The 27,027-nt window shown below is 42.5% G+C and overlaps 1 protein-coding gene across 1 annotated transcript in view; it reads right to left on the bottom strand.

Annotated features, from left to right (window-relative positions):
- The window catches only part of AFF3 (ALF transcription elongation factor 3), a 555,628-nt gene that overhangs the window by 80,630 nt on the left and 447,971 nt on the right, over nucleotides 1–27,027 (bottom strand). The window contains exon 12 of the mRNA XM_081253559.1: nucleotides 11,618–11,658. Coding sequence (XP_081109685.1) covers nucleotides 11,618–11,658 — 41 coding nt within the window. The remainder of the gene's footprint in view (nucleotides 1–11,617; nucleotides 11,659–27,027) is intronic.

The following is a 27,027-nucleotide window of genomic DNA, read 5'->3' on the forward strand; positions in this document are numbered from 1 at the left end:
GATGAGGCTGAATGCAAAGCCCCCTCCCTGCCATCAGATGCCTACCCTGCCCTCCCCGCTGGTCGTGGGACCATTCATTTCCAGCCCCGCTTCCAGACACAGGTCACACTCCCATGGAGGTGACCACTTCATTTTACATGATTCCTCACTTACTTAACTTCATTATATTCTCCCTAATGGGAAGAGGAGATTTGATGGGTGAGGTTTATTTGAGGAAGGGCAAAACTGAGGTGAGCAGATGCATGAGGCTAACAAGGCCTTTCTCTTTGCAAAGCCATGGTCGGGGAGGCCATGAGCAGAGGGATGGCTGCTTCTTATCACTATCCACCTGCACCAGCCCAGTGCCCGCTGTGCACACAGGACACGTTCAATAAAGCCTCACAGCACAAATGAATAAATCAATGGCAGTTGTTTGGATTCCAATATAAATGGATCTTGGACCTGAGATATTGCCAGATGGGCAGACAGGTTACAATCTGGTGATGCATCTCAAAGGCTGTAAAACGTAGCCATTTCTGGAGTCATAGGCTGACATTTCAGATGATGACATGTACAATTTAACCACATGGCCATTTGCACCCTCCCAGTGCCATGGCTTCAACAACTGTTTTCATGTTGGCTTTCTTGCTCGTTCCTTTTTTTGTTTTTCTTTTAAAGTCAAGCACAATTTTTTTTCCCAGCTTCTCATCTTTCTAGCCGAATGTGATTTATTCATATGAAATTATGCTCCATTTTTATAAAACCCAAGTTACTGAAAATGATGCTGGAGGTTTCACAGAAAATATTAATTCCTGATCTGTGGCTATAAAGCATCCCTGCTCGCTCTGCAGCAGTTCTGTTGCTCTGAGACAGATGGAAGCGGTCCAAGGGGATGATTAACTTCTTAGTCCTGGCAATTGCCTAGTGCTCCCCTTGCTCTGGATTTCAAGATTGACCTCCAGCTCTTCTGCAGATGCACAGTTGCTCAGCGTGATAAATCACATGAACCCTTTTTTTGATCACAGTTATCTACTATTTACTACTTGGGAAGGGAAGTTAATGGTTTTCAGAGGCACTTCACATGCTGCACACATATCCTGCCTTCTCCTAACAGCACTTTGCATATTCTCCACATTACTTGTGATGCAGCAGTGTCGATACCAAAGACACAACTTTAGAAATGACCCTCAAAGCCCATTTATCCCAATTCTTCTCTGCCTCTCTCTACCCCATCTAGTACAATAATATGTACAAAGAACAGATACTTGAGAGGCACATCATATGGTGTGAATAAGAAGAAGAATGGGAGAGACTGGTTGAAGATGGCGGAGCAGAAGGACGTGCTCTCATTCCCTCCTGCGAGAGCACCGGGATCACAACTAACTGCTGAACAATCATCGACAGGAAGGCACCGGAACTCACCAAAAAAGATACCCCACATCCAAAGACATAGGAGAAGCCGCAATGAGATGGTAGAAGGGGTGCAATCACAATAAAATCAAATCCCATAACTGCTGGGTGGGTGCCTCACAAACTGGAGAACACTTATACCACAGAGGTCCACCCACTGGAGTGAAGGTTCTGAGCCTCATGTCAGGCTTCCCAACCTGGGGGTCCAGCAACGGGTAGAGGAATTCCTAGAGAATCAGACTTTGAAGGCCAGCGGGATTTGACTGCAGGACTTCAACAGGACTGGGGGAAACAGAGACTCCACTCTTGGAGGGTACACACAAAATAGTGTGCACATCGGGACCCAGGGAAAGAAGCAGTGACCCCATAGGAGACTGAACCAGACATACCTGATAGTGTTGGAGGGTCTCCTGCAGAGGCGGGGGTGGATGTGGCTCACCAAGGGACAAGGACACTGGCAGCGGAAGTTCTGGGAAGTACTCCTTGGCGTGAGCACTCCCAGAGTCCGCCATTAGCCCCACCAAAGAGCCCAGGTGGGCTCCAGGGTTGGGTTGTCTCAGGCCAAACAACCAACAGGGAGGGAACCCAGCCCCACACATCAGCAGACAAGCAGATTAAAGTTTTACAGAACTCTGCCCACCAGAGCAACACCCAGCTCTACCCACCACCAGTCCCTCCCATCAGAAAACTTTCACAAGCCTCTTAGACAGCCTCATCCACCAGAGGGCAGACAGCAGAAGCAAGAAGAACTACAATCCTGCAGCCTGTGGAATGAAAACCACATTAACAGTAACACAGACATGAAGAAAAGGCAGAGGGCTATGTACCAGATGAAGAAACAAGATAAAACACCAGAAAAACAACTAAATGCAGTGGAGACAGACAACGTTCCAGAAAAAGAATTCAGAATAATGGTAGTGAAGATGATCCAAGACCTTGGAAAAAGAATGGAGGCAAAGATCGAGAAGATGCAAGAAATGTTTAACAAAGACCTAGAAGAATTAAAGAACAAACAAACAGAGATGAACAATACAATAACTGAAATGAAAAATACACTGGAAGGAATCAACAGAAGAATAACTGAGGCAGAAAAACGGATAAGTGACCTGGAAGACAGAATGGTGGAATTCACTGCTGCAGAACAGAATAAAGAAAAAAGCATGATGAGAAATGAAGACAGCCTAAGAGTCCTCTGGGACAACACTAAACGGAACAACATTCGCATTATAGGGGTCCCAGAAGGAGAAGAGAGAGAGAAAGGACCCGAGAAAATATTTGAAGAGATCATAGTCGAAAACTTCCTGAACATGGGAAAGGAAATAGCGACCCAAGTCCAGGAAGCACAGAGAGTCCCATACAGGATAAACCCAAGGAGAAACACGCCGAGACACATAGTAATCAAATTGGCAAAAATTAAAGACAAAGAAAAATTATTGAAAGCAGCAAGGGAAAATGACAAATAACATACAAGGGAACTCCTGTAAGGTTAACAGCTGATTTCTCAGCAGAAACTCTACAAGCCAGAATGGAGTGGCATGACATATTTAAAGTGATGAAAGGGAAGAATCTACAACTAAGATTACTCTATCGGCTAAGGATCTCATTCAGATTCGACAGAGAAATCAAAAGTTCTCTTGTCTTTACAGACAAGCAAAAGCTAAGAGAATTCAGCACTACCAAACCAGCTCTACAACAAATGCTAAAGGAACTTCTCTAAGTGGGAAACGCAAGAGAAGAAAAGGACCTACAAAAACAAACCCAAAACAATTAAGAAAATGGTAACAGGAACATACCTATCGATAATCACCTTAAATGTGAATGCATTAAATGCTCCAATCAAAAGACACAGCTTGCTGAATGGATACAAAAACAGGACTCATATATATGCTGTCTACAAGAGACCCACTTCAGACCTAGGGACACATACAGACTGGAAGTGAGGGGATGGAAAAAGATATTCCATGCAAATGGAAATCAAAAGAAATCTCTAGTAGCAATACTCATATCAGATAAAATAGATTTTAAAATAAAGAATGTTCCAAGAGACAAGGAAGGACACTACATAATGATCAAGGGATCAATCCAAGAAGAAGATATAACAATGTTAAATATATATGCACCCAACATAGGAGCACCTCAATACATAAGACAACTGCTAACAGCTATAAAAGAGGAAATCGACAGTAACATAATAATAGTGGGGGACTTTAACACCTCACTTACACCAATGGGCAGATCATCCAAACATAAAATTAATAAGGAAACACAAGCTTTAAATGTCATAGTAGACCAGGTAGATTTAATTGATATTTATAAGACATTCCATCCAAAACCAGCAGATTACACTTTCTTCTCAAGGGCGCATGAAACATTCTCCAGGATAGACCACATCTTGGGTAACAAATCAAGCCTCAGTAAATTTAAGAAAATTGAGATCATATCAAGCATCTTTTCTGACCAAAACATTATGAGATTAGAAATCAGTTACAGGGAAAAAAATGTAAAAATCACAAACACATGGAGGCTAAACAATACGTTATTAAATAACCAAGAGATCACTGAAGAAGTCAAAGAGGAAATCAAAAAATACCTAGAGACAAGTGCCAATGAAAACATGACGATCCAATACCTATGGGATGCAGCAAAAGCAGTTCTAAGAGGGAAGTTTAGAGCAATACAAGCCTACCTCAAGAAACAACAAACATCTCAAATAAAAAATCTAACCTTACACCTATAGGAACTAGAGAAAGAAGAACAAACAAAACCCAAAGTAAGCAGAAGAATAGAAGTCATAAAGATCATAGCAGAAATAAATGAAATAGAAACAAAGAAAACAATAGCAAAGATCAATAAAACTACAAGCTGGTTTGTTGAGAAGATAAACAAAATTGATAAACCTTTAGCTAGATTCATCAAGAAAAAGAGAGAGAGGACCCAAATCAATAAAATTAGAAATGAAAAAGGAGAAGTTACAACAGACACTGCAGAAATACAAAGCATCCTAAGAGACTACTACAAGCAACTCTATGCCAATAAAATGGACAACTTGGAAGAAATGGACAAATTCTTAGAAAGGTATAACCTCCCAAGATTGAACCAGGAAGAAATAGAAAATATGAACAGACCAATCACAAGTAATGAAATTGAAACTGTGATTAAAAATCTTCCAACAAACAAAAGTCCAGGACCAGATGGCTTCACAGGTGAATTCTATCAAACATTTAGAGAAGAGCTAACACCCATCCTTCTCAAACTCTTCCAAAAAACTGCAGAGGAAGGAATACTCCCAAACTCATTCTATGAGGCCACCATCACCCTGATACCAAAACCAGAGAAAGATACTACAAAAAAAAAGAAAATTACAGACCAATATCACTGATGAAAATAGATGCAAAAATCCTCAACAAAATACTAGCAAACAGAAGCCAACAACATATTAAAAGAATCATACACCATGATCAAGTGGGATTTATCCCAGGGATGCAAGGATTCTTCAGTATACGCAAATCAATCAATGTGATACACCATATTAACAACTTGAAGAATAAGAACCATATGATCATCTCAATAGATGCAGAAAAAGCTTTTGACAAAATTCAACAACCATTTATGATAAAAAACTCTCCAGAAAGAGGGCATAGAGGGAACCTACCTCAACATAATAAAGGCCATATATGACAAACCCACAGCAAACATTATTCTCAATGGTGAAAAACTGAAAGCATTTCCTCTCAGATCAGGAACAGACAAGGATGTCCACTCTCACCACTGTTATTCAACATAGTTTTGGAAGTCCTAGACATGGCAACCAGAGAAGAAAAAAGAAATAAAAGGAATACAAATTGGAAAAGAAGAAGTAAAACTGTCACTGTTTGCAGATAACATGATACTATACATAGAGAATCCTAAAGATGCTACCAGAAAACTACTAGAGCTAATCAATGAATTTGGTAAAGTAGCAGGATACAAAATTAATGCACAGAAATCTCTTGCATTCCTATACACTAATGATGAAAAATCTGAAAGAGAAATTAAGGAAACACTCCCATTTACCATCGCAACAAAAAGAATAAAATACCTAGGAATAAACCCACCTAAGGAGACCAAAGACCTGTATGCAGAAAACTATAAGACATTGATGAAAGAAATTAAAGATGATACAAACAGATGGAGAGATATACCATGTTCTTGGATTGGAAGACTCAATATTGTAAAAATCACTATACTACCCAAAGCAATCTACAGATTCAATGCAATCCCTATCAAATTACCAATGGCATTTTTTTATAGAACTAGAACAAAAAAATCTTAAAATTTGTATGGAGACACAAAAGACCTCGAATAGTCAAAGCAGTCTTGAGGGAAAAAAACGGAGCTGGAGGAATCTACTACAAAGCTACAGTAATCAAGACAATATGGTACTGTCACAAAAACAGAAATATAGATCAATGGAACAGGATAGAAAGCCCAGAGATAACCCCACGCACCTATGGTCAACTAATCTATGACAAAGGAGGCAAGGATATACAATGGAGAAAAGACAGCCTCTGCAATAAGTGGTGCTGGGAAAAGTGGACAGCTACATGTAAAAGAATGAAATTAGAACACTCCCTAACACCATACACAAAAATAAACTCAAAATGGATTAGAGACCTAAATGTAAGACCGGACACTATAAAACTCTTAGAGGAAAACATAGGAAGAACACTCTTTAACATAAATCACAGCAAGACCATTTTTGATCCACCTCCTAGAGTAATGGAAATAAAAACAAAAATAAACAAATGGGACCTAATGAAACTTAAAAGCTTTTGCAAAGCAAAGGAAACTACAAACAAGACAAAAAGACAACCCTCAGAATGGGAGAAAATATTTGCACACAAATCAACAAAGGATTATATCCAAAATATATAAACAGCTCATGCAGCTCAATATTAAAAAAATAAAGAACCCAATTAAAAAATGGGCAGAAGACCTAAATAGACATTTCTCCAAAGAAGACATAAAGATGGCCAAGAAGCACATGAAAAGCTGCTCAACATCACTAATTATTAGAGAAATGCAAATCAAAACTACAATGAGGTATCACCTCACACCAGTTAGAATGGGCATCATCAGAAAATCTACAAACAACAAATGCTGTAGAGGGTGTGGAGAAAAGGGAACCATCTTGCACTGCTGGTGGGAATGTAAATTGATACAGTCACTATGGAGAACAGCATGGAGGTTCCTTAAAAAACTAAAAATAGAATTATCATATGACCCAGCAATCCCACTACTGGGCATACACCCAGGGAAAATCATAATTCAAAAAGACACATGCGCCCCAATGTTCATTGCAGCACTATTTACAATAACCACGTCAGGGAAGCAACCTAAATGCCCATCGACAGACGAATGGATAAAGAATATGTGGTACATATATACAATGGAATACTACTCAGCCATAAAAAGGGATGAAATTGGGTCATTTGTAGAGACATGGATGAATCTACAGACCATCATACAGAGTGAAGTTAAGTCAGAAAGAGAAACACAAATATTGTATATTAACACATATTTGTGGAACCTAGAAAAATGGTACAGATGAACTGATTTGCAGGGCAGCAACTGAGACACAGATGTGGAGAACAAACGTACGGACACCAAGGGGGGAAAGCAGGGGGGCGTTGATGGTGGGATGAATTGGGAGATTGGGATTGACATATATACACTAGTATGTATAAAACGGATAACTAATAAGAACCTGCTGTATAAAAAAAGAAAATAAAATTCAAAAAAAAATTACACTGGCAATTTAGAATAAATTAATTTGACAATTGATAAGACATCTCAAAAAAAAAAAAGGAATGAAGTACTAGTACATGCTACAACACAGATAAACCTTGAAAACACTCTCAGTGGAAGAAGCCAGACACAAAAGAGTGCGTTTCGCAGGATTCCATTTATATGAAATACCCCAAAGAGGCAAATTCACAGAGAGAAAGTGGTTTGGCATTTGCCAGGGGAGAGGGCAATGGGGAGTGAAATGAAACAGGACCCTATGGTCCTTCCCCCACCCCCATATCCTCCTGTCTTTTGTCTGCATAAAAACTTCAGCCAAAGAATAAGTTTAATCAGAGAAGTGAGAAAATGTAGAAGCAAAGAAAAGCAGTCAAACAGGACAAAACGATAACAGTTTAGTCAGTAAGCAAAGTCAAGGACATTTATTTCCCTCTCAAGGGCCCTGGATAATATTCTGAGCCATATCCTGTGAGCTGTCTTACAGATACTGAAACCCTCACCAGGTGGAAGAAGTTAACTACATGATGACCAGGCTGTAGCCATGACACAAGCTGCCACAATTCCGAGAATTGGCCTCAAGGAAGTGGGAACCAACCCGGGAACTGAAGGTTAACTGTTCCTAAAACAATCAAGATGGTGCTGGTCAGACCACCAATGACCAATTTCTCGATGACGGTCAGAGCTGACTGTGCTGTTTCTGCGTGTAGCCCGCTCCCTCTGCCTATGAAAGCTCTTGCCCGCTGGTTGTCAGGGGGGGCGAGTTGGCCTTTGGACACGAGTCTGGACTTCCCCCCAGTTGCCGGCATCCAAAATAAAGTAAACTTTACTTTCCACCAAAAAAAAAAAAAAAGAAGGAGTATGCCCCTCTGTAAAGGGAGGTTTTCTTGTAATTGATTGGTTTACCTTGCTGAGAATTTTGCCACCTCTTCCTGCCCTGGTGTCTTGCTTTTTCATTATTTGGGGCATTGGCAGGCCTCTGGTAGGCCAGCTGCCTCTCAATGGCATAAAACAGATGGATGAAAAATTCTACAGGCAGCAGTAGAAAAGAACAAGACCCAAGCCACCATCCCACCTTCACACACCCTTCCCATTGCTGCAGGTGGCACGGGTTAGTTGGGCCAAAGCCCACATTTGCTTCACTGTCGTGATCCTGTTTGAATTTGTGGAGTGTTTGGGCTATTTTGGCTGAACCATCAACTAAGCCCATCACTCTGACAAAGTCAAAGAAGGCAAAAGGTTTTCTATGGGAGTGACCACAGATGCTTTTTAAATTTTAGTAATGGCAATATCAGAGTTTTAATTGATCAAGGCTGTGTTTTGACTACTGAGGACTCACTGGACTTTAAAGCATTATAATCGCAACTGTCAGATGCTCGATTTCTGCTAGAATGCCCCTGGAAACCAGGAAGCTGGAGCAATGAAAAGATAGACAAGACTGACCTTCAGAAGATGTCTGGATATCCTCTACCCTCTGACACCCCACGGGGATGAGATTTCTATCTGCCCTCATAGAGGGAAACGACATCCCTTTTCCCTGTATCTAGTCCCATTAGGCCAGGTCCCCAAGCCTCGAAGGTAGGCTTTCTTACGGGGAAGCAGAGGACAACTGGCTTCCTACAGTGTAAACTCACATCGCCCCTACAATCCCAGGCAAGCGAATCCCATTTCATCATCAAGTTGTACATCTTGAGACAAAGCAGCTCTCCTCCTGGATCACACGTCCTGGGTTCACCAGGTACTTAGGCAGTTATAAGGTTAAATGGACGTGACATGGGCCCAGAGAGGAGCCAACCAGTGGGATACCTCAGTGTCACATGGTAGCCTGACTCAAGCCAGCATGGGCTTTCTGTCCAACTCCAGAATCGCAGAACTCAGGAAGCAACTTTGAAGGCCTGAAACGTGCTCTTTCTTTTTTTCGGACAGAAACAAAATTGCTGCCTAATCATTATGGAATTTTATATCAAGAGGCTGAAAAAACAGTTAGGAAACCAGAAGAGTCTGTGTAAATGAACGTTATGATAGATCACCACCAGGCTGTAAGTAGCCAGAGATACTGGGGTTAGATCTCTACCTTGGGAAGGGCACAACCTAGAGGGGAATTTCTACTCAATTCCCTTCCCAACCTGAGGTCGTTCTTGGGACAGACAGAATTTTAGGCAAGTCATATGGTGGTTGTACCCAAAGCCACATCCCTCATTTTCTAGAAAAGACTAATTTATTCAACAGAATAGGTAATGTGATAGAAAATGACATGTGTCATGCGTTAAGTTAGCGTTTTCTAATTTAAGAAACTAGAAAACATGAATCCAATGAATTCAGTAGGTGTTACAAGTCCTTATTTTGAAGAAGGGTTTTTAATTGTATCGCCCAACAATTACAGAGACTTCTCACTCAAGTGGTCCTGAATTAATGGAAAACATAAAACAGGAAAAGCACAGAGAAGTAGCTTGACACAACTGCATTGCTAGAATAGTAGGCAAAGTCAGCCCATTACTTTGAAAGGCGCTGAGTTCCTCCCACTGTGAACAGAAAAACTGTTAGATGTAGAGGGAAATGCTCAGTTACGTTTGAAGACAGGGAAATTTATTAGAAGAGCAGTGACAGTGGGAACCTCTGTTTTTCTGTTTCTAGGGAACGAACTTTTTTTTCCTCACAGTATCTGCACTAAGTGGCTCTATAAGAACAAGGGCTAAGATACTAACTTACTAGTCAATTAATTATTGGGCTTCAGGAGGGGTTTTTGAGAGAAGATCAGAAAATGTCAAAGGTAATAGCGTTGCTCACCATGAAAATCTATGCACATTTTCTACCCAGGACAAAGTCATGTATCTTTTGGGGAGAAGCCTTAGAATATACCGGTCCTAGTTTCTGATGACTTGTCTTTCTACCTCCAATCATGTCTTCAATGGGAGTCCATGTTTTTAAAAATGGTTCTTGATTCATTCTACCAAAGTCTATAAAGATATTTTGTGTCTAGATATGTAGCATTATTGAAAATGTAATTTATATACCATAAAGCTCACCCATTTAAAGCATGCAATTCAATTGTTTTTAGTATATTTACTGGGTTGTGAAGTCTTTACCATCATCTAATTTTACACCATTTTTATCACCCCAAAAAGAAACCTCGTCACCATTGGCAGTGGCATAATATTGTCAACTGAGGGCTTTCTCTTGCTTCTCAGTGCATTTTGTTGAAGGAATCACTGAGGAAGAAAAGTCAAAGGGAAAAAAGAAATATGTAGAGAAAAAGAATTAATGTGTCAGATTTTAAGTGTGTTTTGATCCAGAGTCTCTCTTCTTTCTACCAACAGACTCAGAAGCAGTACAGTATCAGCTTTTGCGAAAATCCCAGAAGCAACCCCAGAAGATCACGTGGCAGCCACTCTTAGAGCCCACAGGCTTGTGTGGTTGTCATGGGGAAGGCTTTTCAAATGAAATCAAAACACTTGGGCTCAGCCTGCCACCATCGAGAAAACGCTTTTCACCCAAGAGCACAGATAATTCGCCTAAGTGACAGGTTTCACCTTGGAGAAGCACTGAACTGAGCTGGTTTACACAGTCAATTATTGCTCATTCCACAGAAAAGAACTGGGAAGGAAGGGAGGGGGGTGGTGGTAGCTAGACAATGCCGAGATGCCTGCCAGCCCGCTGAGGGGAACAGCTCCTCCGGCTGTTTCCAGCCCTGTGAGAGCCTCACTTGTGGAGAGAAAACAAAGCTTCATCTTTACCTCCTGATGGTTCTTTAAAACACATACACACACACACACACTTTGGCAAATGAGAAATCAAAAACCAACCCAAACCAAGAGATGGTCTGGTCTATTCTAGAAAGTAATTTTATATATGCCCATTCAAATATTTTCAGTCTTATCGGCAAAGGAAGATGTGAAATACAGCCGGAGTATGTTTACTGATTAGCTTTACATATCTCATTCAATAACACAAGTTAGAAAAAACAAGCCAGAGCAAGGAGTAAAAAGTCAGGCATGCAGCACCATGAATTGGGTTCCGTGCATAAAGTAAATTTCGAGAGAGAATCTCGTCAGAAGACAGATAGCTCTCGGGGAAATGATGTGGAAAAGAAGTCTGAAGAAAACATCCCAGAATAAATGAAGTACTTATTGTTGAAAAATGAGCTTAGATCTCAACCAATTCCAAAGTTCAGAATTTACTGCACCATTCAGGACTTTCCCTCCAAGTTTCTTGTCTCCTGTTTCATTGTACAACAAGGGATTCTTCATACTTTCTATGAAATACAACAAGGCGATTTTTGCAGTAATAAACTCCACACATGCATGACAAATTGAAGCATGCAAAATGTTTAACATCCCAGTTTGCAGATACTTTAGGGACAAAATCCGATTATGAATTATATGCCACAGTAAATAGGGCTCAATGTTTCATAAAGCAATTTATAGTTCATAAAAATGACAAAATGTACCTGTCAGACAGAGCGTGGAGAGCCGTTCTCTGAGCTGCCTGCTGGAAGAAAGGGCAGAGATGTTTATTTAATATTCTGACTTTAAAATTATGTGCTCAATCAATACTTAAAAAGAAACCCCGTGTCACCCACATTTCTGCCAGGTGGCCAAATATGAAACTACTGAAAACACAGTAGAGAATCCTCTCGTGTTAGGAAACGAATATTTCTGAAGAGTTAAGGGAAGCCCCCATGGGTCACACTTGCCACCAGGGGGTGAGCTTGAGGAGACTGGACATACTCCACAGGTGAGGCTGGACAGGTCTCAGGAGATGTGGTACTGATCAGAGCTATTTCATTTTTACTTCCGGAATTCACTTTTACCATTGCTTTACCCTACTTTCCTGTAAGGAAAAGATCTGTTTTGGTTCCTTTGCAGCTTCTTTTCCTAGGAAGGTATAATTTTGGACCTGGTTTTCAGATTTATTGATAAAAGCATCCCAATTGGATACTGGAACATTGACTGGCTATGTGATGATATTAGGAGATTGTTGCTATGTTTTAGACACAGTAACATAACTGTGGCAATGTTTTTTATAAAGAGTCTTTTAGAGATTCATATTGAAATACTTATGAATACAATTACACGATGCTGGGATTTAAAATAATACAATTGGAGGGAAGAGAGAGTAGGTGGGCATATAAATGAAATGAGATGGCCTTGGGTTGATAACTGTTGAAGCTAGGTGACAAGAACACGGGAGGAACAGTATAGTATTCTGGGAATTTTTGTGTGTTTGAAATTTTCCATAATATAAAAATTAAAAGAAAAAAGGAAATAAGAAGCCCTCCATTGCTCCCTGAGATTCCCCCAGTTTTGCACTCACTTTCCTTTCGGCTGTCTGTCCTATTTTTTTGTCGGTTTGCCTTACGCCGCCGAGCACTCTGAATCTACGGAAGGCAGAAAAAGACTTCTCTGACTGAGAAGTCACAATTGGGAGGGGATCAAAGCATGGCCTCGAAGACCAAGGCTTCCTCAGGATGCACGTAGGAAATAAGGAGTGTTCACAGTCCATCTTCACCTTGGACATGACGTATGTCAAATTTACTGTTTACCAGGGATACCAATGTTTCCCACGCTATTCCTCATCACAGGAGGGTGGCAGACAAAATAGAATCTTCAGATTAGAAAAAATGACACATCAGAACCATTATCTCTATTACAGAAAAGAAATATACCCTTGGTGATAGTTGCATACCCTTGGATCATGCAGTCAGACCAACACTTACTGAATTCCTACTACATGAAGATGATTGCTCTGGGGTCTCAGAGGGGAAAAAAGCAAAAGCAGAAGTGGTCATTGTCCTGGACGAGCTGAGTCCCCAGGGAGGGAGTCAGAAGAGAGGTCCAGTGATGACTGGCAGACATTTAGGAAGTAACATGCACATAAAAAGATGAAGGTAGGACAAAGCGGGGAAGGGGCAGACATGAGTGGTGACTGATGGCTGGTGGGTCTACAGCTCCTCACACAGGCTGTGGAGCTGTTAGCAGGTGCTCTGGAAATACCTGCAGAGTAAACAGCAACGAATGAATCACTTAGGGGATCCTTCCCTCTGAGATGTGGTCAGGCGAGAAGAGGCACTGGTGCTCCTGGACTAGACGGCGGAGAAAGGGCCTGTCCAAGCCCCTGGCAGTGGTTCTCACCTGGGCTACCCTCCCCTCAACCCCCGGAGCATCTGGAATTGAGTCGGGGTGTTTCTGCATGTCACACTCATGAGGGGATCACTACCGGCATTTAGTGCCTGGCCCCAGGGATGCTAACACTTTTCAAACGTCAGGAAGGTCCCCTTGTACAATCAGGAACTGTCCCCTTCAAATAACAAGGGTGTCTCTGTGGAGATGCTGCAGCAAAGTAGCAATGAAAGGCAGATCTGAAAGAAAGAACCCAGGGAACATGAGCTCCTGGGCCTGGCACCAGGAATGGAAAATAAATTAGTAAGAGAAACTTAGATAATTCCACAAGGGACACAACCACAGTGGGTTAGGAAAAAGCATAAAATCTGTTGAACAGGGAATTGAGAGTCTTACATTCTGGGACAGGTTCTGCCTTTCATTTATATTATGGACCTGGAGTCTGGTCCTCGACCCAGGTCTCAGTTTCCAAACTACCCTTTCCTTCCCCAAATGGAGGCTGAGGGAGCCAGTCAAGGTCCAGGCTACTGTGGACAATCCAAGGGGCAGGGGTCCCCTCCTTCTTCCCTGGATTCCAGGGAATGACAGCCCAAGTGACCTGGCATTCTAGTGTCACATTATTCGTTCAAGATAGAAAAGAAGAATAACTACAGTGCTTTCTCTTTGCGGGGACACCTGAGGGAGTCGAACGTGGCAGGAGGAAGAGGTGAGAAGCCAAGGAAGGCCTGGACAGCACTCCCTGCCCTCTCCTCTCTCTCCTTTGTCTGTGCTCTCCCGAGGGCCACCCCAGGAGCATGTTCACTAAAAGCACCCAGCAGGTGACAGGCAGCTGTCATTGTTCCCAGGTTCATCTCCGAAAGGGCTCTCCCTCACTCAGCAAGATGGCTTTCCACTTTCGGCAGTTATCCTTGAAAAGAACTTCACTCTCTAGTAAATATACAATATGTTTGGCTAAATATACAAAAAGTATTTGGAACTCCCCAAAGGAAAGATGGCAGGCATTATCAGCACAGTCTCTTATCACCTCAGCAGGAGGCACTGGAGACAGACCCCTCCTGGAATAACAAAAATCAGGAGATGTGACTAAAAGGTCAATAGGAATCTCTCACATGGCATCTGAATTTTCGCCCAGCCCTGGATGTCAATTGTTTTTAAAGTCTATTGATTCTTTTCTCTCCTGCCTGCAAATACTTCCCGCTGGCTTTTGTGATAAGGAAACACAGCGCTTGTTGATGTGCACTCTATAAGAAGATGATTTAAGAAGCAAAAGCAAAGCAAAACAAACCCAAAACAAGAAACTCAGATGCCCAACCATCACTAGAATGCCTGCAAATTGATGCATTCCAGGTGGTGGTACCTGCTGAGAATAACTCCATAGGACTGACATTGGTGAATCCTCTAATGTAAACTGAGTTGGAAGCTGGAAACAGGGGCTGCTTTCCTTTAGCAGATGGACACGATGCTGGGACCAAAAGGGCCTTCTGGGCTTAGACATCATGCATCTAGCCAGTCACCAAGCAATGTCTTTCTGTGACCCTCACTCTTCAGTCTGCCACACGACTGCCTGCACTACTATTTTTAATGCCTGCTTTTGATTGTTCTGTTTAATTTGTTGTTATTCTACATCATTCAAAACTTTACAGAGGAGGACTCATCGTCCATCAAAAAGGAGATGAGAATATATTAAATGTTTTAAATAACTCCTTGAGGAAAAAAATAAAACTTAACGGTATTAAAATTGTATGTTATATACCAAAGCAAAGACCACCAACTTTTTCTCACTGCCTCCTCTCTTAAAATAAACTTGGGCTGTTGCACACTATTTTATTTTACTGTTGGAAAATAATAAAATAAATAAACACTGGAATTAAATAGCAGAGAAAAAAATTACTTAGGTGACTCATGATTGAAACCCGAAAAACTACTCATAGAAACTAGATGAATTGCCCAATTTCCTTCTTTCAAGACTTGTACGTTAGAGCAACCATATTTCTCTTTCTAAATCATCATCTCCTCTTGTAACTTTCTTTTTATTCAGTTCTCAGCAAAACAGATTGAGAGCCTTAAGACAATGCGTCAATGATCTTTCCTGAGTTCATTACTCATTCATGCATGACTGAAGGGTAAGTCTGTGAGACAAAACAAGTTTTCTGCCAGAAATAATTATTTTCCAGGTTCTCTTTGAGAGATGGCATCTTTTCTCTGTCTTTATTACAGCAAGCTGGGTGCTTGGGAACCTAATCAGTAGACTTGCAGGTTTCAACATACGCTAAATGAATTACCAGTCACAATCTGTTATGGAGAGGAAATCAAAGAGGAAATTAAGTGCCCTTACTGTAACTGGGTCGAGCATAGAACAAGTTCATGGATATTGGAGGGGGAGAAAGCAAAGGGAAGAGGCTAGACTTCAGAGGGGTCTTAGCATAATCCAGTTTCTTTCTTACTTGATAGAAACAGAAATACCACGTGGACAGCTCCATAAAGCCATCTGCTGTACCTATCAAGTGCAGGGCCTGGGCTCTGCTTGGGTGACAGTCAAAACGGACAAAGCTTTGGTCACATTGTACTTGGAGTCTACAAGTGAGCCAGACATGAAAAGTCAAACACACACAAGCATTCTAGATCCTGGATCTAGACAAGGGCTATGACCAAAGAGGACAGGCGCTGTGAACCAGAATGTGAAGGGACCTCATTTGGAATGAGTGCTCAAGGAAGGTTCACTAAGGAAGGGATAACAAAGCTGCCACAAGGAGGGCAAAGAAGAGTTACTGAATGAGAGAAGTAGGAATGGGGAAGGAAGGAAGGGAAGAGTGGTTGGGAGCAGAGGCCCGAGGCAGGCCTAGATCTCTGCTCAGTGGAGGAACTACAGGAAGGTTGCTGTCGGGGAGGTCAGTGAGCGGTGGGGACAGCGGCAGGTCCCAAGGGCTTTGGAGGCCAAGTTAAGGATTTGGGACATCATCCACAGCAGTAAGAAGTCACTGAAAAGTTTACATGAGGGGAAGCTGGGCGAAGGATATATGGTAGCGGTCCCCAACCTTTTTGGCACCAGGGACTGGTTTCATGGAAGACAACTTTTCCAAGGACCGGGGGCAGGGGGGATGGTTCAGGTGGTGATATGAGCGATGGGCAGCGGTGGGCAGCGGTGGGCAGCGGCAGGTGAAGCTTTGCTCGCTTGCCCACCACTCACCTCCTGCTGTGCGGCCTGGCTCATAACAGGGCTCGGACCCCGGATATATGGGACCTGCCTGTACGTTCTTTGCAACTTCTGATGAATCTATATAGTTAAAAAAAGAGGGCTTCCCTGGTGGCGCAGTGGTTGAGAGTCCGCCTGCCGATGCAGGGGACGCGGGTTCGTGCCCCGGTCCGGGAAGATCCCACATGTCGCAGAGTGGCTGGGCCTGTGAGTCATGGCCGCTGAGCCTGCGCGTCTGGAGCCTGTGCTCCGCAACTGGAGAGGCCACAACAGTGAGAGGCCCGTGTACCGCAAAAAAAAAAAAAAAAAAGAGTAGGGAGTGAGGCAATATGACCCACACTTTTATTTATTTATTTATTTATTTATTCATTCATTCATTCATTCATTTATGGCTACCTTGGGTCTGCCTTGCTGTGCGTGGGCTTTAGCTGTGGCGAGCAGGGGCTACTCTTTATTGCGGTGCACAGGCTTCTCACTGCGGTGGCTTCTCTTGTTGTAGAGCACAGGCTCTAGGTACGTGGGCTTCAGTAGTTGTAGCATGAGGGCTCCGCAGTTGTGGCTCTTGGGCTATAGAGCGCAGGCTCTGCAGCTGTGGCGCACGGGCCCAGCTGCTCCACGGCATGTGGGATCTTCCCGGACCAGGGCTCAAACCCGTGTCCCCTGCACTGGCAGGTGGATTCTTAACCATTGTGCCACCAGGGAAGCCCCGACTTACACTTTTCAAATTCCCTTCTGGCCTTTGTGTGTTGAATGGATTGGGGCAGGAAGGGGCAAAGTTGAAGGTCACCTGCAGTGATCCAGGCGAGAGAAGGGCACGGTAGCGGCGGAGATGGAGAAAGTTTGTGCTACATTTTGGAGATAGGGTTGAGGGAACTGGTGATTAATTGAATGTGGGAAGTGGGGGAGGCGTCAGGAATGAGTCCCAGGCTCCTGGCTTGAGCACCTTGTACAGATCGAGAGCCACTGATGGGCAAGACGGGTGCAGGACCAGGACAAAGGCAGAGTTTAGGTTTGGGTGTGTAAAAAACTCTAATTCGAAAAGACACATACACTCCAGTGTTCACAGGTGCATTATTTACAACAGCCAAGACATGGAAACAACCTAAGTGGCCATCAACAGATGAATGGATAAAGATGTGGAATGTATATACAATGGAATATTACTCAGCCATAAAAAAGAAAAGAATTTTGCCATGTGCAGCAACATGGATGGACTTGGAGGGCCTTATGCTTAGTGAAGTAAGTCAGACAGAGAAAGACAAATACTGTATGATCTCACTTATATGTGGAATCTAAAAAATACAAGAAACTAGTGAATATAACAAAAAAGAAACAAACTCACAGATATAGAACAAACTAGTGGTTACCAGTGTGTGTGGGGGCATTACAGGGGTGGGGAAGTGTGAGGTACAAAGTACTGGGTATAAGATAGGCTCAAGGATGTACTGTATAACATGGGGGGAATATAGCCAATATTTTGTAATAACTGTAAATGGAAAGTAACCTTTAAAAATTATATTTCCAAAATGCTATGATCTCTCCCACGCCCCCCAAAAAAGTTTGGGTGTGTGAAGTTCAAGTTGTTTACGGGAAGTCAAGTGCAGATTTTAAACAGACGGTTGGATTTATGAGATTAAAGCTGTTAAATGACAATTAAGTACACAACATCCATATGTTTTTGACAAATGACAGTCATAAGAAGAAGATAGATGGCTTGATTTTTTGGATCTACATTTTGCTATTGTTCTAAGAGAAGAAGATCCAGGATACAGCTGGTTAGAACACATCTTTGTTTCTGCACTCCATGTGGGACTGACCTCCATCTCTGCTACACACAGTATCAGGTTTATGACACTGACAGTCAAGGAGGTATCACTGCAGCAGTGATTGTAATCACATTGCTTCACCTGTGTTAGGACACTGTCTCCACATTTAATTACCTGAATAAACACTATCACAGCTAACCTTACTTCATTTGTGTTTTGCTGTTGTTGGAAGAAGGCTGTGAAATTTATATGGACACACCTGTCTTTCTAGGAATTCTGGCTGGTAAGGCCTTACTTTTTTCTTGTCATTCTTCAAGTTAAGACTTGTTATTTATTAACTTATTTCCCTGTTTAATTTCCTTCTACCTCTATTAGCATATTTTACGTTTCGTTAACTTAACTTTTATGCTGTTGTTTTTCATTTTGGTCCCAGTTGATGAGTGTCTTAACTTTTTATGTTGTGAGCTTCCATTTGGTGCTTTACAACCCATCTAGCAACATTTGTAAGACAAAGGAAAGAGTCTATTTCTGGTCTTTTTTTTTTTTTTTTTCTCAGTCATGAGTACTTTGCATTTTCAGATTCCTAGAAATGCTGTCTAGGAAGCATTTTGTTCAGTGGACTTTGACCTTATCCAGTACTCTACAGGGGTCAGGCAGAGTCAGGGAGGACAATATAATTTATCATCCAAATAAGAACAGTTCTGAGAGTGAAAGGGGAGGCTAACCAGGTGGGAGTCAGGGACAAGGGGAGAAAACCCTGCTTTTTGGGGGCACAACATATGGTCATTCTAATAAAGATGACTCTACAAATATAAACAAGATCAGGATGAGAGGACAGAAATTCAGGGGTTGAGGAACCTGCCAATAATGAAAGCAAACAGCTGAACGGGGGTCAGCTGTGGAAAAATCACTGTGACTCTTGGTGTCTCTTTAAATCAAGCCAGCGCTTCTCCCGTTCTCTCTCCAGTTCGTCTTCCTTCTCCTTAGAGTCTGCCTACAACCCGAGGTCCTCTTCATGAAGCTTGCCTCCACGGCTCAAGCTCTTGTTGACCCTCTGCTCTCAGAGCTCCTGGTCTAGAACATGGCTTAGCGCTGGGTTCTCTTCTTCCCTGGGGAGCTTGCCATCTGCTTCACGGAAATTTTAGTCTTGGCTAAAAATTCAAGTTCCTTGAAGATCCCTGAAGGCGGAGATCCCAGCTCACCCTCCCTCCACCGGAAAGAGCTTCCTGCTGACGGACAGCACCTGCCGTGTGATTCGCCAGTAGGATGTGAGTAGGTAACTTCCGGGGATAACAAATGTTACTATCTGCCATGGCTCCAATTTCAGAGCTCTGTTGAAATACATTTTTCCCCCCTTAGCTGTATGTTCTTTCTCTATTTTACTATCTTGAAAAACTAGGGTACACATTTCTCTTTAGAGAAATTTTGACTGGTTGTTTTATTTTAACTGTGTGGCTTAGATTTGCATATGTCTACCAGGAATTCGATAAAGACAATAACAGACATTTATTAGTACCTAGTATATCCTATGGGAAGTGCTGATTAAGGTCGATGACACCAGATGGTTTGCTGGATAACATTATCTCATAATTCAGATTCCGGTTCCAATTGGCTGATTTGGGGGCATTATTTGAGGTTGGGGGCTGTCCAAATTTGGCAACTCAAACCTTCTGAGAGGGATTATTAAGGAAGGCACTCTTGTCTTCACTGGGCATTTCCAGGACATTTTATTCTAGAGATAACACTATGAATAATTGGTGACATCTACCATGTGGCCCCTTCTGCTTCCAGGCCCTGGAGGCTTTTGCCATCAAAACAGAAAACTTGGGGGCAGCCACTATGAGCTAGGAGAAAGAGGGAAGGTGTGGGGATGGTGTGAGGACATGCCCCGGGGACTGTCCCTCCCCCACAGTGATTGATGTCAGAGTCCTCCCAGCAGGCGAGGGCCCCACTGAGGGTATGGATGGCATGAGGCATCCTGAGTGATGGGCCATACTGACTGCCATGAGGGCAACATTATGGGTCAGAGGATCCCAGTGGATTCCTGGAGGATGTCTGTGCACCAGGGGTGGCTGGTGTGGAGGTGGTAAGAGGTCAGTCTGAAGTGGGCGGGTGATGGCAGGAAGATCCATGGCCGTGCATGAGGCTATTAGTGTGGGTGCTGGGAGGGAGAAGTGAGCTGGGTGACATTCAGCCCCAGGCCAGGTCCTGGGGAGCAACTTGTGCTTCAAGAGCTGTGGCATCACTGTCCCATGGCAAGTAGCTTCTTCTACCTGGTCATCTGGATATTTACCCCATAAAGGACTGGACTTAGGGAGGCTAGATACCAGCTCCTTGAGAATAGGAAGTGGGTACCAGTTACATGACTGAACAACGTTTGGTACAAGGTCTAACCAATAGCACAAAGCACATAAATGCTTGATGAATATAATGTCATTAGGTGACCAAGCCACAGTGGTGCCCCTCCTGAATCCCTGAGGGATGATGGATTAGCTTTTATCTCATTCATTCATTCAATTTGGTCTCATTCCAAAAACAATTTGTGTCAGAGGATGGGACAACCGGGCTTTAGTCTTTAAAAGATTCTAAAGTTTATTTGAACTTCTGTTAGTACAATTACAATTAAAAAAAATTTTTTTTAAAGAAATGAACAAGGCAGTCTTTTGCTTTTAAACAGGCATCACCCTTCAAGTGCCAATTACCCTTTTAGATAAGAGGATCTGACAAATCTTTGCTGAACTATTATTTTGTTAAAAATCAAAATGGCACTCTCTATGTACCTGCTTCCTTATAAGAAATTCACTTTTTTCCTTGTGGCATTTTTCAGTAAAAGCTTCTATCGAGGTACTATATAAGGGACTGTCTTACTCTATGTGACCCCTGCTGGGCAGGTGGTAAATTACTAATCTTTCTTCTTTCTCTGCCTCCTTCTCCCCTCCTTACTCTCTCCCCTAAATTGCCAGCTCACCATTCTCACTTCCTCCTCTGACTTCTAGATCTATTCTTCTATCATTAGCTCCTTGCCTTTGCTTAGATAAATCAATTTTCTGGCTTCTTCCTGTACTCCTTTTATTACCTAAATAAGCCTAAAATAAGTTCCAGCAATGTAAATAAAGAACATTTCTGGGGAGAAGAGGAAGAGGAGGGAGGGAGGGGGGAAGATGTTAAGATGTACAGTTTAATGGCTTTACACTAATATCTATTTATAGTAATATAAAATACTTCTTTAACTTGAAGTATAGGTGATTTACAACATTGTGTCAGTATCAGGTGTACAGCAAAGTGATTCAGCCATGTATGTATATATAAATATATACACACATATGTATATGTATTTTTTTCAGATTCCTTTTCATTATAGGTTATTACAAGATATTGAATATAGTTCCCTGTGCTATACAGTATATCCTTGTTGTTCATCTATTTAATTTTATTTTTTTTAATTAATTTATTTTATTTTTGGCTGCGTTGGCTCTTCATTGCTGCGCGTGTGGGCTTTCTCTAGTTGCAACGAGCGGGGGCTCCTCTTCGTTGCGGTGTGTGGGCTTCTCACTGCGGTGGCTTCTCTTGTTGCGGAGCACGGGCTCTAGGTGCGTAGGCTTCACTAGTTGTGGCTCGCGGGTTCTACAGCACAGGCTCAGTAGTTGTGGCGCGTGGGCTTCGTTGCTCCGCGGCATGTGGGATCTTCCTGGACCAGGGTTCGAACCCATGTCCCCTGCATTGGCAGGTGGATTCTTAACCACTGTGCCACCAGGGAAGCCCATCTATTTTACATATAGTGGTGAGTATCTGTTAATCCCATACTAGTAATTTCTCTTTCCCCCCTTACTCTTTGGTAACCACAGGATTGTTTTCTATGTTTGTGAGTCTGTTTCTGTTTTGTAAATAACTCATTTGTATTACTTTTTAGATTCCACATATAAATGATATCATATAATATTTGTCTTTGTCTGACTTACTTCACTCAGTATGATAATCTCTAGGTCCATTCATGTTGCTGCAAATGGCGTTATTTCAGTCTTTTTTATGTCTGAGTAGTATTCCATTGTATATATGTACCACATCGTCTTTATCCATTCATCTACTGATGGACACTTAGGTTGCTTCCATGTCTTGGCTGTTGTAAACAGTGCTGCTATGAACATTGGGGAGAATATATCTTTTCGAATTAGAGTTTTCATCTTTTCCAGATAAATGTTCAGGAGTGGGATTGCTGAATATATGGTAACTCTATTTTTAGTTTTTTAAGGAACCTCCATATTGTTCTCCATAATGGCTACACCAATTTACATTCCCATCAACAGTGTAGGACAGTTCCCTTTTCTCCACACCCTCTTCAGCACTTGTTATTTGTAGACTTTTTAATGATGGTCATTCTGACCAGGGTAAGGTGAGCTGATACCTCATTGTAGTTTTGACTTTCATTTCTCTAATAATGAGCGACGATGAGCATCTTTTCATTGGCCTCTTGGCCATCTGTATGTGTTCTTTGGAGAAATGTCTATGTAGATCTTCTGCCCATTTTTTGATTGGGTGTTTTGTTTTAAAAATATTTTCTATTAATCTACTTTAGCATTTTTGTCTACTGACATTAACATATTGGAACAGAGGTTTAGTGAAGTTGGCTTGCTCATGGTCAGAGTTGGTAAGTAAGGGAACCAGGCCAGTGAAGTACCACAGAGCACCCCGGTCCTGCCTCTGCCGGGCTGTGGACTATTCAGGGCAGAGATCGAAGGGAAGGGGACCGGATACATTTTGGATTCTGCCAATCCCAGCCAGAGAGGACTGGTGGGATACTGAGCAGACGTAAACAGACACGGGGGCAAGCTTTCTCTGGGGATGCTAACGCAGAAGCAGCAAGGAGTCGTCTCTTAGATGTCTGCAAAGAAGACAGGACGCTTTAGGTTTTTGAGACTAATCTTGATTCCTCAAGCAGCTTATAGGCAGAAGCATATGCGTCATTTAGAGCTTGCCCGAAACTCCCGGGGAAGAATTCTTTTTACCTCCAGGGCTCACTATGACAGGACTACACATGTAAAGGAAGTGCCTGCCTGAGTCAGGTCTGGTGCTGTTGGATGAAGGTGAAAGATCCAAGCTCAGCTGTCAACTCTCAGATCTGTGAGAATGGCAGAAGCTTTTGGATTCTGGGACAGAGTGCTGGCAAGGCAATAACACCTTCCATGTGAATGAGTTCGTGTGTGTGCGTGGGCCCGTGCGTGTGGGTGTGTGCACGTGCTTGTCAACTTCACATTGAAAGCAAACAAGAAGAACCAACTAATGATAGCTGAGCTGCCTGGAGACAGGCTACAGGTAGTGCATGGATTGCAATTCCTGGTTCTTGGGAATGGGAGGCTAAATTTGGAGCGTGCAGGGTGATGCAATCCAGGCCCCGCAGGTTCTACGTGGCTGCTTGGCTTTCTGGGCTGCTCTTCAGGGCTTTGGTCAGCGATACACTCTGCAACTCTTCTCACAGTGCTATTTCAGTACAGGCCAGACTTTGAGCACAGCCAAGATGACGCTGGCCCAGTAATAACTCTCATCTTTGGCAGAGCAGGTGGACACTGGGATTGCTCACTCCCCACTATGGTGGGTTTGCCGAATGCCTTTTGGAGCTTTTAATAGAATCCTTACTTTACTTTTCATACAATGCTTTGGTGGAGTCCCATTTACTTTTTCTTTCTTTCTTTTTTTTTTTTTTTAATTCCAGCAGTTTATTAGGTTAGCGGTTGGTTTAATTCAGCAGCTAAATAGATGTTATCCAGAGACCCCCTTTGTTCTGTGTTTACATTGTCAACGTCACTGCCTCAGTAGGTGGTTGGTTCTTATGAATGCAACCAGAGCCCAGGTTGTGGAATACAAATGCTACTTTCTTTTTGCATAAAGACAAGATGCAAGTATCATAACTATTTTGATAGTTTTGTTAAAATAATGCAACCTGTGCATGAAGAACCAAAATCTACCAAAATCTAAGTCTGGCTTTCTGTTTTCGCAAAACATCTCTTTTAGTCAGACAAAGTAGCAATATTTGAAGGTAAAAATAGGTTTGTCATGGTCAGGTAAGAGTCTCATAATTGCACTTTGCAAACCAATTATATAATGTAAGAGAAAAGCTGAAGCAATTCTGATTGTTTTATTATTGGTATTAGGATTTTCACCTTTCAAGTGACCACTGCTTGATGGTTTATACCTAAAAATGTTTTCACACATAACATGTAATCACACCCTCTTCCTTCAACTGCCTTAGACTTCTAAGAATGAAGTCCAAGTAGAAAGGAGAGGTACCCAGAAACATGTTGCTGAATCAGACCTCCACAGAGAGAGATTCTGGCTAACCCACACTCTAGCACTTTTCTATGTGAAGAGGACCATGTCTGGTGACATTGCAGAAACCGTCTGGTCTATTTCTTTGTTTTTTCTAACTTCTTGGCTGCACCGCGTGGCATGCAAAGTCTTAGTTCTGTGACCAGGGATCGAACCCATGCCCCCTGCGGTGGAAACGCGGAGTCTTAACCACTGGACCACCAGGAAAGTCCCTCGTCTGCTTCTTGTTTCACTCGGCACAACTTGTTGGCTACAGATCTGGTCAGGATGGAACTGCAAGTGCCCAGGGACACTGAATTCCTGCAAATGATTTTGCTCCAGTAGAAACAAAAGGTTAAGATAGTCTCCTGAGAAAATCTGTGCTTCTGAGATAACCGGTCCCACTTGGAGAAGATTTGGAAAAACACAAACACAAACAAAACTTTCCGAGTGCATATCTGGACCAGGTACCTGAATGACTGCAGGTAAATCCTTTCCTATATGAAAGCCCGCAAGCCTGGATACGAGTGATAGCACAGACTCCAAGGAGCATCCAGTCTTGAATGGTTACAATTCTGCAAAAGCTACTGAAGAAAAAAACCCCATAAAAGTCACAGGACAAAGGGCTATTCCTCTGAGTTAAATAGCAGTGTCCTCGGGAGGGAGATTTCCACTTCCTCTGCCAACCAGCAGCCCAGCTGGCAGTTGTATTTGAGAAGAGCATGCCTATCCAATAATGGTACATGGCCCTTCTTCTGTTTTCTGAATGGAGTCTAGTTTGGTGGTACTGATATGCACCGTTAAAAAACCTTGGCTTAGTTTCCAGAATGTAGCTTCCTCTGAATTCTTCAACTTAACAAAGCCATGATTCTCCGTTTTTGTGTTAATTGCATGTTTGCCCAAATTTAGTGGATCATCTCTTAATTTTTATACAATATTCTCATTTTCCAGATATCCACTGAGGGTCCTCAGATTGAAATTAGTCACATCCTATGATCCAAGCTGAGTGGACACAACTAAACCTCCATCAATCTCAGGTCCCCACAGGAGGTCTGAGAAAAAAAGTGGGGAGATGGGGTTGTGAGCCGTTGTATATCTGTGCTCTGTGACATTTAGGTTTGCTGACCACTTCAATTTTGGAAATGACAGTTGATTAACATAAAAGAAGACAACTACTGGGCTTCCCTGGTGGCGCAGTGGTTGAGCGTCCGCCTGCCGATGCAGGGGACACGGGTTCGTGCCGCGGTCCGGGAAGATCCCACATGCCGCGTAGTGGCTGGGCCCGTGGGCCACGGCCGCTGAGCCTGCACGTCCGGAGCCTGTGCTCCGCAAAGGGAAGGGGCCGCAACAGTGAGAAGCCTGCGTACCGCAAAACAAAAAAAAAAAAAAAAAAAAGAAGACAACTACTTTTTTGTGTACCTCCACCAATGCTTGTGCTTCTCACAAATGTTTATAAAGAGTGGCATGATGTAATAAAACTGGCCTTCTTTAATGGTTTTTTTTTTCTTTTTTTTTTCTTTTTTTGTGGTACGCGGGCCTCTCACTGTCGTGGCCTCTCCCGTTGCGGAGCACAGGCTCCGGACGCGCAGGCGCAGTGGCCATGGCTCACGGGCCCAGCCGCTCTGCGGCATGCGGGATCTTCCCGGACCAGGGCACGAACCCGTGTCCCCTGCCTCGGCAGGCGGACCCCCAACCACTGTGCCACCAGGGATGCCCCTAAAACTGGCCTTCTTAAAAGAGTTTTGCATTTGCCTCTGGTGACGGTAAAATTTTATTTATAAAATATTACTTAAGTAAGCTTTAGGGCTGTTAAACAAACAAACAAACAAAGAGGCAAAAACCTCCTCTTGAACATTCGTGTTTCACTGACTGTGCCTGAAGCTTTGAATTATGATTACTTCACATACAGATGACAAAGTTCTGATAGTTTTCAATGAGCGTTATTGTGCTGTTTCCATCTTAGAAAGAAACCAGCTGGTCAGTATAATTAAACTGGATAGGTAGCTTAGGTCCAACATTAATGCAGGACAAAAAATTTAAAAAAACATAAACTATTCTTTTTTTTTCTATTTTTGCTGTTAGGTTTAATATATGTAAGATATACTTTTTTGTATAGTCATTGAGAACAGGGCATTTCCCAGCATTTAAAAAGTACTTTAGATTTTTGAGGTTAAATTATCATAATGAATATTACGAATGTGTATTTCATCAAGACCAACAAAGCCAGCGTCTTGCACAATATTTTACATTTAGTAGGCATACAAGATTCTTCTCAGAATGACTCCTTTGGAAAAATGTTTTAGCTCTTGTTGGCTACAAATCCCATCTACGATATAGTTCATTTCTAATGTAGGAGAAACTTGATTTTGGAGCTCACCCCTCAAACCTGGTCCTGATTACTGCTTCAACTCCTGTTTATATAATTCTACACAATTTTGGCAGGATTCAAGAGCACATACCAGGGTGTTGGCTTTTATGA

Source organism: Mesoplodon bidens (assembly GCF_964165515.1).
Source record: "Mesoplodon bidens genome assembly, chromosome: 14".
Classification (NCBI taxonomy): Eukaryota; Metazoa; Chordata; class Mammalia; order Artiodactyla; family Ziphiidae; genus Mesoplodon; species Mesoplodon bidens.